Here is a 15,237-nt window from a genome sequence, read left to right as displayed (position 1 = left end):
CCTTGATGCAAGAGTGCCAAAAAGAATTCACTTCCTGGCAAAGCTGGTTGAAGTGAGTTCCCCCTGCTTGTTCACATAATACATTGTGGTAGTATTACTGATAAGTATGTGAACAGCTGTGCACGTGATCTCAGTCTGAAAGGCCTGGCATTCACTTTAAATGGCTCAAAATTCCGAAACGTTGATATGAAGAGAAGCTTCCTGTTCGGTCCCCAAACCCTAAACTTTTAATGTCCCTAGATGGGCTCCCCAGCCCATTGTGGATGCATCAGTGACTGTAGTCCTGGTTGGAGAAGGGTGGGCAAAGGGAACACCCTGGCAAACATTGATCTGATTTCTCCACAACTCTAGGGAGTTCAGGATCTTTGGTAGCATCCTTATGAAGCTGTCCATCAACTGACAATTCGGAGATAGACTAATTTCAACCAGGCTTGAAAAGGATGACGATGCAATTTCATGTGCTGAACTATGAAAGTGCACACTGCTATATACCCTAGCAATCTCAAGCATACGCGAATTCTAGTTGAAGGGTGAGCCTGGAGGCATAGATGGATGACAAATTACCTGAAGTCTCTCAATCATCAGGAAAGCCTTCAAATTGGTACAGTCAAGCAAGGCCCCAATAAACTCTATTGTTTGTGCTGGCATTAATTGTTGACTTCCCTTTGTTCAAAATCAGACCTAGCTGATCAAAAAGATGACGGGTGAACTGGACGTGGTAGAGGAGTCATGTGTTGGCCTATCTTCAGCCTCAAAGGGAGCACTGTGAATTGATGACGACGACCTGCCAGTACAAATCTCAAACTTCCAGTGGGCTGGGAAAATTGCCACATGGAAGTAGGCAGCCTGAAGAGTGGATCACAATTACTTGGTATATTGCTCTCAATGTAGGAAGGGATTGTAGCTAGGGTTACCATGCAGAATCTCATTAGTTTGTTGAGACTTGGAAGATTGAGAATAGATCTCAGCCCTCCCTTAGATTTGAAGATCAGGAAATAGAATTCCTCTTGCCAATGCTGAAGGAGGAACTTCCTCTATAGCTCCCAAAGCGCACAGAGTCTGGACTTGTGAGAGATGTCCCTGAAAAGGGATGGGGTAGGGAGGTAGGAATGGGAAATGAACATAAGTTGGATGGCATAACCTGATCCCCCAGTGCGTAGGACTCAGTAGTGGTTTCCCAAGGACTGCAGAAGTGAGACAGCCTGTCCCTGAATTCAAGGGATATGATGAGAATGTCATAACTGGAATGCCACTCTTGATATGCAAGTCAATTAGGCTCCCTGCCTGAAACTAGCAGAGAGCGGGCTGACTGATTAAAATTGGACTCCTCTGTGATTTACGTTCCTTTTTGGGGAACTCTTGCTGCCTAGCAGGGTAGGATGACTGTTGGAAGCACTGCTATGAATGATATTGCTGATGACCTCCATAATGACACCTCTTTGTGGCCAGGGTACAAATCTCCCAATGACTGCAAAGTAGCATGAGAATCCTTAAATGAATGTAAAGTCTCACCAGTTTTCTTAGAAAATGGACCTCTATGCTGTGTTGGATGTCAGGAGCTACGCCATAATTTTGCAGCCATGAGTTATCATTACAGCTGAGGACAAAGTCTGGACAAAGGGTCTGCTACATTCAGTGCCGACTGCAAGGAAGTCTTTGCCACCAAACAGCCTTGGGCAATGAATGCCTTCAATTCTTCCTTGGAGGATTCTGGCAACTCATCTGTAAACTTGGACACAGTGTTGCAATTTTCTAAGTCATATCTTGTTATGAAGAGGTTGAATAAATTTTTCTTCCCATCAAATCTAACCTTTTAGACTGTCGTCTTTTGGTGTGGATTTATACCTCCTCTGACGCAGTCTTTCATTTGCCACCATCACAACAATGGAATTATGGGCTAGATGTGAGGAAAAAAAAAAAAAAAAAAAAAAAAACCACTCAAAACCCTACCTGGGGGGACATACTGCCTTTTATCAGTACACTTCACAGTAGGTTTTAAGGATGCTGAGGTAGTCCACAGAGACTTTGTAGTTCCAAGACTGACTCTCTCTATAAATGAAACATTCTTCCTGGAGCTGAGGAATGAATATCCACTGACTTATGCATTTTCTCCTTAAACTCAGTCTGAATACCCATCAAAGCCATTTGTCTCAATAGATCTTGATAGGATTTAAAATCCTCAGGCACCGGAGATGAAGAATCTGGCACTGCAATGTCATCTGGTAACAAGCAAGAGGACACTAGCAGAACCAGTGAAATCTCTGTGGCAACACGTGTCTGTAACAAGGGCTCAAGCTGAACCAACTCAGAGAGCCCCTCAGTCTGTGACTGCTTCACAAACAGCTCAGGCAGGGAGATTACCAGGGGACAGGCGACCCTGTCCTGGACTGAGCTGTGGATCAGGATCTCACAAACTGAGGAACCTCCCAGGGGTTCCAAGGAGGCCACTGTGGATTGGGGTATGGCATTGGTGGCCATTAGGAACTAGGCCAAGAGTCTTTATCCATAGTGCAGGAGCGATAACCCAGGATGTCTCAACAAGCTTTGAGAGCAATAATACAAAGGTGAAGGAGTGGGAGAGGTCTCCAAACTTGATCTTGAAGAACTTTCCAAGTAGTCTGAAGGTAATGGAGGAGCAATTCTAGGCGGAGCCAGTCACATCCAAAGCCCAATATATAGGCATCACTGGAACCAACAGCAGCACATGAGCTGGCACTTCAAGTAGTGATGGGTGATTGCACTCGTACGCAGTGCATAAACAGATGTTGGTACTGAAGTCGAAGCTGGTACCGGACCTCCAGATATAGACAGCACTGCAATCGTTGTCAGTACCAAAGATAGTATGGGTGCCGGTTAACCTCTCTGTACTGAGAAGGAAGCAGACAAACTCTGCCCTTGGGATATGATGTGCTATGGACAATGATGCAGACAATAATGAGAAGTCTGCAACCAGTCTGGGTGATGATGAAGACATCGAAAAAGGAAGCTACCATAGTTGACTGTTCCTGAGTAAGGGGAGAGTCAGGAACAGAAAGGCACAGCAAATCCACTGCTGCCTGATAAGTCGCCAATGTGGAAACAGTCTGTGCCAACACCACTGTCCTCGGTAATGATTCTTATGGCAGCCGTGACTGTGGCTGAAGAGACCCAATCAAGAGAGAATCTTTGCTGCATCTGACACATTTAAAGGTGGTGTTTCAACTCTTTGGGCTCTGCTTTCTGCGAGCTCTTTTCTCCTCTGCTAAGCTGAACTACTTTTTCTCATAACTCTGGAGACCTTTGTTAAGCTCGTTTCCAAAGGCTGCAGTTATGAGTGTGATCGTCGCAGTTATCCACAGCCATGTCCATTTCTTTGAGGTTTCGCTTGTACACATCCTTGAAATGCAATTTTGGGCATCCTTTGGGTCTTTTTCCAGCTGCCAGTTTGCCATAGAGAATATCCTTTGGGATGCGCCCATCATTCATTCGGCACATATGCCCAAGCCAGCAAAGGTGTCTCTATTTGAGGAGTGTTTGCAGGCTGGGTATACTGGCCCACTTGAGCACTTCAATGTTGGTGACTCTGTCCCTCCAGGAAATTCCAAAAATTTGACGAAGGCAACACACATGAAAGCTGTTGAGCCTCTTTTCCTGATAAGAGTATAAGGTCCATGCCTTGCTCCCATACTAAAAAAGTGTATCAGCTAAATGATGCATGATAAATAGCAATCTTCCTCCAATTCTTCCTACAGTTGAGCAAACACTCTCTGAAGTTTTGTACTATTACAAAAGGACATCAGAGAATTCCAGAAAGGGCTTTTATGTCTACTCAGTTTGCAGGGTCACTGCTGGTCATACCCCACTTCATGAGCAAGACTGGTTGCTAGTAGTATAATAGTGCTTTTAACATAGTAAGCCTTCAAACTTGGGAGAGTTATGCTATTGCTACCAGATGACCACCTTCCTACTATAGTAAACAGTTCTGAGGAACAGTGCAGAAAAGCACCAGGAACTGTGTTGACAAAAAATTCCCATGTTAGGGGGATCCCACTATGGGGAAAGTTCTATTATCTATGTCCAGAGGGGAGCTGTGGAAATATGGAGTCAAAATTAGAGAAGAGGACCCAAGCATCAGAAGTTTTGTATTCTATTCCTGTCTATCACAAAGGGCAAGTCACTTAATTTCTCTCAACTTCTCTCAGTTTCGCTCACTATAAAATAAAGAATACCTAAAATGCTGGAGTAAGATGAGACAATGTTTGTAAAATGCATTAAGTTGCTAAGATGAAAAGGTATTTAATTAGAAAGGGTTACCGTATGAAAGAAGCAAGCAGCATTAGGACCAGGGAAGACTCTGGGGAGCCTGTATAGGGACTGGAAGTGGCAGTGAGAACAAAGAACCACCAGCAGTGTCTGCATGTGGTACTTCTGTGGGGGATTCTGCACTACTGTGCATGCACAAAATTTATGTCCCCTGCAGATTTCTTTGCTTCCCCGCAGAAAAATGACTTTCTGACATGGAAGCCACAACAGTTGTCCTGCGACCCTCTCCAGCAGTATGTTTCAAGGGGCCCAGGGCAGCCGCCAGAGAGGTAAGTCACTGTGAGGCAAGAGGCGGGACTGTGGAAGACCCGGCTGGTGGCTCCTACCCTGCGCCGGGCTCAACTGCTAGCTCTGGCTGGGCTGGGGAGGGCAGGACTTCCTCATCCCTTGCATGGCATCTGGGGACAGGTCAGACCCACCCCCAGATTTATCCCCCAGCTGAAGGAAGCTCTGCAAACTCCCCCGCCCCCTTTCTTCCTGCAACCATTGCTCCTCAGCTGCAGGGATCCCTGTACAGGGAGCTGCTCCCCCAACCCCTGTGCATCCAGTTGCCCTCATATGCAGACCCTCCAGCCAAACCTCACCCCCCCATCCACTCAGAACCCCCCACCCCCAATGAGCCCCATTCCCCCTGCACCTGAACCACCCTGACAAGCCATCCACACCTAGATCCCCCCCCCGCCGAGCCCCAACCACCTTCACCTGGACATCCCTGCAGAGTCCCATTACCATTGCATCCAGAATCCCTCAACAAGCCCCTGTGCATCCAGATCCCCCACTGAGCTGCCCGCACTCAGATTGCCTCACACAGAACCCTCTCAACCCACACCTGGATCCCCGCCCCCCACTAAGCCCCTCCATACTTGGATCCTGCCTTGCTGAGCCTGCCTGCCCACACCTGGTGAACCTGTCACAGAGGGGCAGGACTCTGGGGTGTATCTGGGGCAGGCCCGGTCTTTACACTGTGTCAGGATTGGGTGCAGCCTCACTGCTGAGTCTGTATCCCAGGGGGAGCAGCACAGTGATCTCTCACCTCTGTACAGCCAGTGCCCTGTGCTCCCCAATGCCATGCTGGAGCAGCCACATTTATTTGACAAAAATTTTTTGCAGAATTTTAAAATATTGTGCGCATAATTTTTTTGGTACAGAATTTTTATTTTTTTGGCACAGAATGCCCTCAGGAGTAATGTGGGAAGATAATTATATAGCAAGGAAAAAGCCTCATAGTCTGACAGAACAAGCCCCTCCATATGTATAGCAATCACTTTCATATTTTGGTTAAATCTAATTTCATAGTGCCATCACAAAAAAGTATTATCTAGTTTCAGCTCTCTTCCATTCAAACAAGGATCTCCGATTAGCTTCACTTACCAGAAGTTTAGCTTGTTCAGGCAGTGAAATTTGTTCCCTCTTTCCATCTGGATACCTTAGCATCAGCTGTGCCTTCGGTCCTAGTGTAAATTAAGTTGCTACAGGTTAACAACAGGGCATCTGAATTGAGCTTTATTGTACATTTAAATGGTGTACTTCACTCTATAGGAAAAGAGGATTAGTGTGGAAATTAACAAAAAAAGTCTTCAAGGTGAGCTGCAAAGCTTGGTCCATGAAGATGAACTTCTGTTATATGTATTTTTAAAAATAAAAAAATAAAGAAAACAGGGATTTTGATTAAGTTAAAACCAGTGACTGATACCGCCCCTCCCCCACCCCATCTCCACAGGGAAACCACAGCAAAGGGAATTAAGGTGCAGCCCTCTGCTGACATCATAACTATTTGCATGCCAAATTGATGTGAATACCATTCCCCTCTCTTTAGTGCACTCTCTACTTGTACACTGCTGCACTGTCTCGTGGAAAACTGCTGTACTCCTACTGCCAACCAGCAGAGAAAGCGGGGGGGGGAGGAGGGAAAGGAACTTTTGAGGTCTATCTACACTAGGAAAATGTGCACCGATACAACCACACGAGTGCAGATTTGCTGCATAAGTGCAAAATGGACTTACATTTGTGCAGCATACCTCACTGGTGCGAGCCTCACTACACACATCTACATTACACGAATGCCAATTTCTCTAATATAGGTGGGCCCTCAGAACAATAGAAACTCAGATTACAGTTCAGTGATTAACAGGTTCTTGGGATTTGCGACGTCATTTCATGCTGCTGAAAGCAGAGGGGTGTATCCAAATGGCAAACTTTAAATAAGGATAAAGACAGAAAAAGTGTTCTTAAAATTAGGACTTAAACATGCTTGATGATATAAAAAGGCTGTTGCAAAGCTTTTTTAAAAAAAATTAAGTTACGATTAAAGGGGAAAGCTCACCATTCACATCCAATCCCTCCACTGCACTGTCAGGCTTGTCAGCTGATTCCTCTAGTATCCCAGCATCAATGCAGGACATTACTCGATGGTTTGATGTTGTTCCAGGCTCAGTCCTTGTGGGGGGCTCAGGCGGAGGCCTCCGGCTCTCCTCTTTCCTACACCCTAAGTCCTTGTGTGGAGACTTCCTAGACTTGGCAGGATTCTCGGACTCATCATCATCATCATCAGAGCCACAAACAGAAATAAATTCCTCACTTCCAGAGAAAAGCTCAGATTCAGACTCCTCATCTGATCGGCTGTCCTGTTTGACCTGGGAGGAATCAAAATGCGTCTCCTGCAGGGAGGCCCTGATGGCAGCTTCCATCTGACTATCCTCACTAGCATCAATGAGGCTCTCCTGTTTGATATAGCCATAACACAGAAATGAAAAAAAACAAACAAACAACTAAGCAAAATGTTTTAAACAGGAATTAGAGGACTTTAACAAAGGGTTCTCAGGTGACACCTGATAGGTGTGTAATGATTAAATGGTGTGGCAGCCAGCTGTTCTACAATTTTGAAGCCCATAAGTATTTCTCCTTTTTGAGAAATACGTAAATTCTCCACAACTGACATCTCCCCCTCCCCAACTCCATTATATTCTCTGAAGCAATGCTGATCATGGAATACTGTCTATTTCAATCATTCCCAAACCTTTATAATTTGGTGGATCACCTGTGCTCTTTCAACTGTTCACTCTTGATTTCCATATGGCAGCTACAGTATTTGTCTGCATGGAAAAGTACTAAAAGGTCTATAATAAAGAGGCAAGTCGTAATAAGCTCCCTTTAATGTGGTGGTTCCAAACTTTTCATGTAGCACTCTCCCTTATCCCTGCTGCCTCCCACCCCCCAGGAGGCACAGTCGGGAGCCACGGCCAGGGTTCTTGGGGGAGGGAGAGGTGCGGAGGTAAGGGGGCTGAGGATGGGGCCAGAGCTGCAGCCGGGCCGGCAGGTACTGGCTGGTGGCCCAGGGTGGGTCTACAGTTGCACACAGGGCTGCAGCCGCACACAGGGCTGCAGCCAGGAGGCAGAGAGGAGGTAGGTATTGCTCCCTCCCCAGCCCCTGTGGGGGCTGGCCTAACGCGCCCCCTCCCACGAACATTCCTCTGCACCCCCTTAAGGAGCTGTGCCCCACATTGTGGGGACCACTCTTTTAATGTGATCTGTGCAGCTGCTGGATGAATCTCTCCCTCTCCCAGGGCTCAGGAGTTGACAGTTCTAGTCCCAAATTTTCTTTAGTTGATGACCTAGCCTTTCCAGATCACTCAGTAATTTGGTTCTGTCCTCTGCTTGCAACCCCTTCAATTTGTTTTTTGCAAATTTCACCAGGGCTTAGTTTATATTGAAGAATCACTCACTACTGCACAAGTTACAGCAAGGTGCTTGGGTTTTAGTTTAGTTGCTCACAAAAAAACCTCTGGAAACTGTAAGAATCCAGGTCTGGGGTACAATTAGCAGGAAAAACAATTGTGTAAAGAGCGACAGAAGCGTCATCATTTTGAAAGAGGCAATTCTATTGAGATTAACTAATCTAAATAGGAAATTATGCATTCTACACTTTTCATGGATTAACTCAAGTACTGAAATTTGTAGTAGTTTACTGAAAGTCATTTTGCATGACATTAAAATCACAATGAGTATTTTTAAAAAGCTTCCTTTTAGGATTATTGTATTCTAGAAACCTGTACAAGTGAACCAGGTGGCGGAAGAACAAGCACTAGTGCCAAGTACCTGTACTTTCCTCTCACCTTTACTTTCAGTCCGTCCTTCCAAGACACCAACCCTACCACTTAGTTCTTATTTTATTTGGAGGTGTGGGGTCGAGAGGTTAGAGATACCACAGATGGTTGAAAACCCAACTACAGAGAATTCCCCACCCCCATAACATCAATCAAATAAACAACATTTAAATTATAGTGCACCCTTTCTAATATTTACACCTCATAATTCACATCCAACAAACCTCTCATTTCTACCCAGCAATTTTAATAGCAAAATGCTGTAGTGAAAGCTCATATTACTATGGCCATTACATTTGTAACAAATACTACAGATTATGTAGTAGCGAACAAAACAAAACTACTGATCAAAAAGGAGAGAAAGTACTTTCTCTGATGCATTATCTGCATGTTTTGTGCTTTTACTCACTTGTTAGTTCACACAAGTCTATTTGCATTTCCCATGCAGTGGGATGAGAGGTTCTACTGGACCAGACACAAATGTGCTGTTTTTCTCTTTCCCTCCCCCTACCCACAAGGCCTTATACTTACAGAGCGGGAACATTTTTGGGGAGGGCTGGTAGAATGTCCATCCAGTTGCCCATGCTCACCCAGGAAACCAGTCACTTGGTCCAAGAAAGAAGTTACATCCAGTTGGTGCCACTCCACTAATTTCTGGCCTATGGAACACACAGGAACATTGGACCTCATTTCACTGAGGGGACCCTCAAGAGATTTTTGCTTAGCAACTAGGAGCATAAAACAAATTTATCTTAAAGCACATAATGCTTATTAGTTTTTATAAAGGTCCATTTTTGTTCTGCAAAACTGATGAAGCGGTGAGGAAGCAAGGGTGGATTTATGGAGGCCTCTACACCTTTTTTATACTAAAGGTAAGCAGTGTTCTTTTCTCCAAAGCTTTCACATCTTCTAAAGACCCTCATTCATGGCCCCACCAAGCTAGAGGTACAAGCCTGTCTCCATTTAAAGTGCTCATCAGAACAGAAGTAATGGCTTCTTTCCTATATGCAAGAATGTATGCATACCACACACAATGAATGGAATGTTAAAATTCAAGTTTTTAGACAATAAATTCATAGTTAAGATTTCTTCAACGTGACTAACTCAATCTTTTGCCTGGATGGATTTGACATCCCAATCTGTGAGGTTTCTTTCCATAAACTTAACTCATTACAATATACGTTTATTTGTTGTCTACCTTAAAAAAAGAATAAATGGGGAAGATTACAAGGCTGGAGAAGCAAAAGTAACTGAGGCTTAATTTTATATAACAAAAGGTTAAATGGAACAACCCTAATACAAACTGCAAGGTCCTTCTTAAGCTTGCAATGAAAAGGCCAGTGAAGGAAGGGAGTAGATATCAGAACCTGGTTTTCCTATAGCCACATACTAAGTGACTAGTTCTAAACAGAATAGCGAGGTTTGGAATTCTCAAAGGGCTGCAGCCCACCAGGAATAAAGACTCCTAAGTAAACTGCAATTCAATCCCTTTGGAAGGAGCACTAGAGAAAAGTTACTGTTAGAACCTTCGTTATATGTATAACCTTCATACATAAAAATGAGGAGGATTATCCGAGCCTGAGTTTCAGTAATGCAGATTCTTTTATGGTTATCTAGCAGTAAGAAATCTCAGGTCAGCACTCATTACAGAAACCAATAATTCAGTATGAGGAAATTGAGGACCAGTAATGGTTTGGGGGGAGGGGAAGAGAATCAGAAGATTCCTTGGGGACCTTAAAAAAAACCACACCACAGTAGATTCATTTTGTCCAGCATTCCAAAAAAGGGTCAAAGCCAAATATTGCACTGATATTTAAAATTAAGATGTGACTAAAATAATTGTTTTTGAGCCTCCTGGTAGTGCCTAACATGCTACTATGACATTAACTTTTGATTTGCAGTGTTGTAGCAGTGCTGGTCCCAGGATATTAAAGAGACAAGGTGGGTGAGAGTATTTTTTATTGGACCAACTTCTGTTGGTGAAATTGGCAAGCTTTCGAGCAATACAGAGCTCTTCTTCAGGTCAGTTTGCAGACTAAGACCCTAAAGTAAATAACTGACTTCAGATTTGCATTATTCAAGCAGAGAGAAATGAAAATAGTAAACAAAGAGCACCACTAGTGAGTGAACAGATTTTTAAAATTATTTCACTTTTAACGGTCTAAGGTGTTTTTAATACCACAAGTAAAGAAATGTTTGTTTATAACATGGTTTAAATTGGCCCTTTAAAGGGCACTTCAAAGCCAGTTCATGATTTGGCCAAAAAGTGTTACCAATTTTGTTTTCCAAATGGACAGATGAAGCTAGCAAGCTAAACTGAAATCAAGTGTCACTACGCAAAATTTGTGCAGAACTTGGATTTTTATTCATTTAGTTCTTTTGTTAGATTCTTAGTCCACATAATCTTTAACGGCTTCAGTGCCTCTCAGAAAATTTTGCTGTTTGTATACAGACATTTAGAATGTTACAAAATAATTTACATGTTTTAATCCATATTAACTAGCACTGCCAAAAACAAGCAGAACTAAACATTCCAGATTACAATCAGCAGTCTGTCTGAAGATCATATGTATTGTCCTTAATCTTACCTGTCCTGGGGTCCAGAATGGAGACATAAGGGAAATCTGCCAGTTTATAAAACTGTATGTATCTCTGTCCTTCCTCACTGTCATGGTATACCTACAGAACACCACATTTGAAAAAAGTTAATGCCTCAAAACTGAACAAAATGTGTCTTTATTTTACCATATACTCTACACTTTGTATGTACACAATTCCCATTAACTCGTCCAAACATTAGTAAGTGGATTTTGTTAGCGTAGAAAGGTCATAGACCCAAAAAGGCTAGTTTTGAACACCTGGCTTTTAAAATTGTTTTAATATACACTCATTTCGGTAATGTGAGATTAAATCCACAATTCAATCTTTCTTGGCAGTTCTTAGAGAGCACTGGGTTTTGTTTTGTTTATAAACTACAAGAGGCTTGTTTTTGTTGCCTCACTCCCATCAATTTCTACCTTCAACGTATCTCTATTAGCCTCTCACCTGCCAAAAAATGAAATGCTCCCGAATAATGTTCTTCACAGCCTCATTGCTCCAGACATCACGGTTGAGACACTGACATGCAAAGTCCTGCACATTCTGGATGTTAATCATGAGCCATTTATTCTGCATCTGACCACATTCTTTGGCCTTCAAGCAGACAGAAAGAATACATTATTTAAAAACAAAAGGCTAGACAGAAACAACGCCAGCAATGATGGGTTCGATTTGTCCACCAGGCTTCACCAAAACCCCTTTACAGTAGAAAGGATGATCAGAACTAGCAAAAGTCATCCTGAAACACCTGACAAACAGAGGGCAGGGCTAGAAGACCTGCTTAACTGCAGTTCAAGTTGCCTAAATGTATTTAAAAAATATAAAAATAAAAAAATAAATAAATAAAAAAAATCGCACTTTGGTTAACTGAGTTCAACAAGCCAAGCCCAGGAGGATAGGGAGAGGAAGCAACTTGAGAAGCAAAAGACTGAAAATGGAAAAAAATCTGAATTAACCATTTGTTCAGAGAAAACAGAGTGAAGTGAGTCACATCTGATAGCAGAGGAAAGACCTGGTTACTCAAAAGGAAAATTTGTGGACCCTTTTTCTGTGTAAATAGGCTAAAGCTACTGACTGGGGACTTGTATTTATACAACAGCCCCTTTTCCCCCACTATTCATTTTTTCTAGATTTTATGTTGTTAAACTTAATTTTGGTGTGACTGCCAAATCAGGAGTCATTTTCTGATGCTCATTCAGACTGCAAGTGGCGGGGGGTGGGGGAGGAATGGGAGGGTTTGAAGTCGCAGGAAGAGATCTTACTGGTTTGAGTCACAAAGCTGGCATTGTCTGATTGGTTGGTTGCAAGTTAATGGTAGGAGTTTGATCAAGAATGTAATTCTGATCGCTGAATTGTCAAACCTGTTGAAAAAAAGAGGGCTTTATCAAAAGTAGGAATGCTCACATCTCCAGGATAGATTGGAAATAGTGATGAACTTTCCGTAAAAAAAAAAAAAAAGAAAAGAAAAGAAAGATGATTTACTTACATGAGTTTGCACTAACTGCATTACTCATGGGGGGGGGGGCAAATTAAAAGGGTTAGGGTATTTCACCAAATTTTACTGTTTTCTTCAGAACCTAAGCGTTAACTTTTAGAATGAAGTTTCTTGTCTTGTCTACCCACTCGTGTCAGTGAATTGTAAATTTAAAACCTCAGTATTACCATTCCAATGCTAATACTTCATTTAATTGACAATTCAGTTAGGACCTGTATATGTTAAGGAAAGCTGGTTCAAGTTTACTTACTGTACACAGGACCTCACATTAAACACCTAGGTAATAAGATTTCTGCATGGCCAGTTGACAGACCAATTGTGGCCTAATTTTCCATTCACTTGAAAGGACATCATACAGGAATTAGGTGCACATAGGATATGCCAGTACTCTACTAAAGTGCTTATTATGTGAATATGCAACTTATCTTTAAAATGCTTCTCATTCATTAGTTAATCCTTACAACACTCCTTGGGCACCTATTTAACAGAAGGGGAATCTAAGTAAGTGGCCTGATTTTTCAATATGCTCACCAGCTCCAAAGGAGACAAGCCTTTTATTTAAGTACTTAAGTATAGATTTGGATGTCTAATTTTTGGAATAATGATTTGCCCAAGGCTCAGGAGGAAATCCATATCAGAATGTATATTTAGACCCAAGAGCCCTGGTCCCAGTCCTGTGCTCTGACCCTCAACTCTACTGGATTACAGGGACACTGACTAAGAATTCCATTCTGTCTGCACAGTTTCTCTCCTACTCTTGTTACATATGCCTAAATTACTATTAAAAAAAAAAAAAAAGACTCAGTGGGAAAAAATCTAATTTTTTTACTTTTATGTGTATTTGCCAGCGTTTTGTGTAGTCAGTTTCACTCCCCTCCCACCCAAATATAGTCACTTTCCCCTTTAAAAGTTTGTGAACAAGAAAAACCCATACAATATATGGACAAAAACAAGTCTATAGAGATTGATGGGGGGGGGGGGGGAAGAGGGGGGAGAGGGAAAAGATGGGGAGTGCTTCAGGGCAGGTGTAATGCCAGAATTACTTTAAACTTATTTTTAAAACTGATCAGATTTCATACCGTGACCTTTCAAATAGTAAGACTCTTGCCACTACCTTTATTTATAATAAAAAATGAGTTTACAGCATTAGACAAGCACTGGACTCCCAGAAATGACTTGCAGTACCTGAATTTTCTACAAAAACTTGACTTGGTTCAATAGCAGTCACAATTTACTTTGATAATGTGATGAATATTTCTGAATGACTCCTTTTGTATTACTGAACTAACTAGAACTAATATCAAGTTTATTTATTTATTGGAACCCCACTGTGCCAGGTGCTATACAAACACACAGACTGTCCGTTTCAAAGAGCTTGCAGTTTAGACACACAAGGGAAAGGAAACAGACTTGTCCAAGGTCACAGCAAGTCAGTGGTAGAGCCAGAAATAGAATCCCCAGTCTCCTGATCCCTGTCGGGGGACCTATCTACTGGACCATGCTGCCTGTCCAATATATGAGAGAATGTGACCAAAAAACATTTTTTTTGCACATTTTAAAAGACAGCATCTTCTCAGAGTTCACTTGCGCGTATGTGGTAGAGTAAAACAGGAGGAGTCTGAACTGGTTGGTACAAACAGCTGGTCATATTTGGTGTTCCATTTATACCACACAGCCCTATAGCTGTGTATTTTTTGTTGTTAGAAACAGAAATTCATAAGTATTTTACTAATTAAGTTACACCAATACAAACTCACTGACTAATGGGATTGTATAAGATTAAAGGATAGCCTAATTTGGCCATCAGAACCTTTATTACATGTGAGGATAAACAAACCCAAACTTGATTTAGAGCAAAACTGATAGTTGGAAGACATCTTTTTCACCTGAAAACTAACACTATGGACACAGAAACAACACTGATCTCTACAACATAATTTTTATTACGCTTTTCAAAGAAGCAGCACACTTTTAATGTTTAAATAAACGTTTTACTCATTAAAATTTTAGAACCAGGTGCCACATGGCTAGTTGCTTACAAACATCTAAGAATGCACCTGAATCCTGACCACCAGATTCCTAGCTATGCCAGCTTCATGTGTATCCTGAGTAGATGCTGCTAATTACACCTACAATGCTTGTGGGTGTGGTGAAGAGGACAGGCCTGTGACATACAAGAGTGTTCTTTTGGGAGTAGGATGAAACCAAGTGTTCACTTATGATCTTCTCAAGAGCTATCCAGCAAGAACTCAACGCTCCTTTTAACCATGACTAAGCTTTCCACTTATTATTTCCAACCCACTGATCTGTCCCTGAATCGCCTCCCAATTCCCATCTTCACACTCTTCATGCATATTTCTCTCGTCTTCAAGAACTATACAGTAACTCCTATCATAAAGTGCCTCATTTCACCTCTCCTCTATTTCATTATGCTAATCGGATCCATGTACAAAGACAATATTTAGTGTCGCAGTGGTTTAGTACATGGGCTCAACTCCATTTTAATTTTTTGTTCCATACTGAAGTCTACATTAAGAAAAAAGATTAGTTGCAAGACTGAATATGGTAGAGAATGTATGAGCAATCTCAATTCTGCCTCCTTGTGCATATGGCATGCAATGACAGACTAATTACACTGGTCTACAATTTTTGAGAAGTCGTCTGCTTCAGAGATAAAATGTGCTATTTATTGTGTATTTTGATGTGCTGAATTCAAATATGACAATTAAAACAACTGAT

The 15,237-nt window shown here is 42.1% G+C and overlaps 1 protein-coding gene across 1 annotated transcript in view; it reads right to left on the bottom strand.

The window, feature by feature from the left end:
• Positions 1–15,237, bottom strand: part of UBXN7 (UBX domain protein 7) — a 44,333-nt gene that overhangs the window by 9,354 nt on the left and 19,742 nt on the right. The window contains exons 6-10 of the mRNA XM_024217519.2: positions 11,451–11,597; positions 10,994–11,084; positions 8,937–9,064; positions 6,626–7,022; positions 5,674–5,753 (exon numbers count right to left, since the gene is read on the bottom strand). Of these exons, the coding sequence (XP_024073287.1) occupies positions 5,674–5,753; positions 6,626–7,022; positions 8,937–9,064; positions 10,994–11,084; positions 11,451–11,597 (843 nt within the window). The remainder of the gene's footprint in view (positions 1–5,673; positions 5,754–6,625; positions 7,023–8,936; positions 9,065–10,993; positions 11,085–11,450; positions 11,598–15,237) is intronic.

Source organism: Terrapene carolina, unplaced genomic scaffold, assembly GCF_002925995.2.
Source record: "Terrapene carolina triunguis isolate 2854851 unplaced genomic scaffold, T_m_triunguis-2.0 Scaffold837, whole genome shotgun sequence".
Classification (NCBI taxonomy): Eukaryota; Metazoa; Chordata; order Testudines; family Emydidae; genus Terrapene; species Terrapene triunguis.
This window is presented reverse-complemented; position numbering and strand designations above follow the sequence as displayed.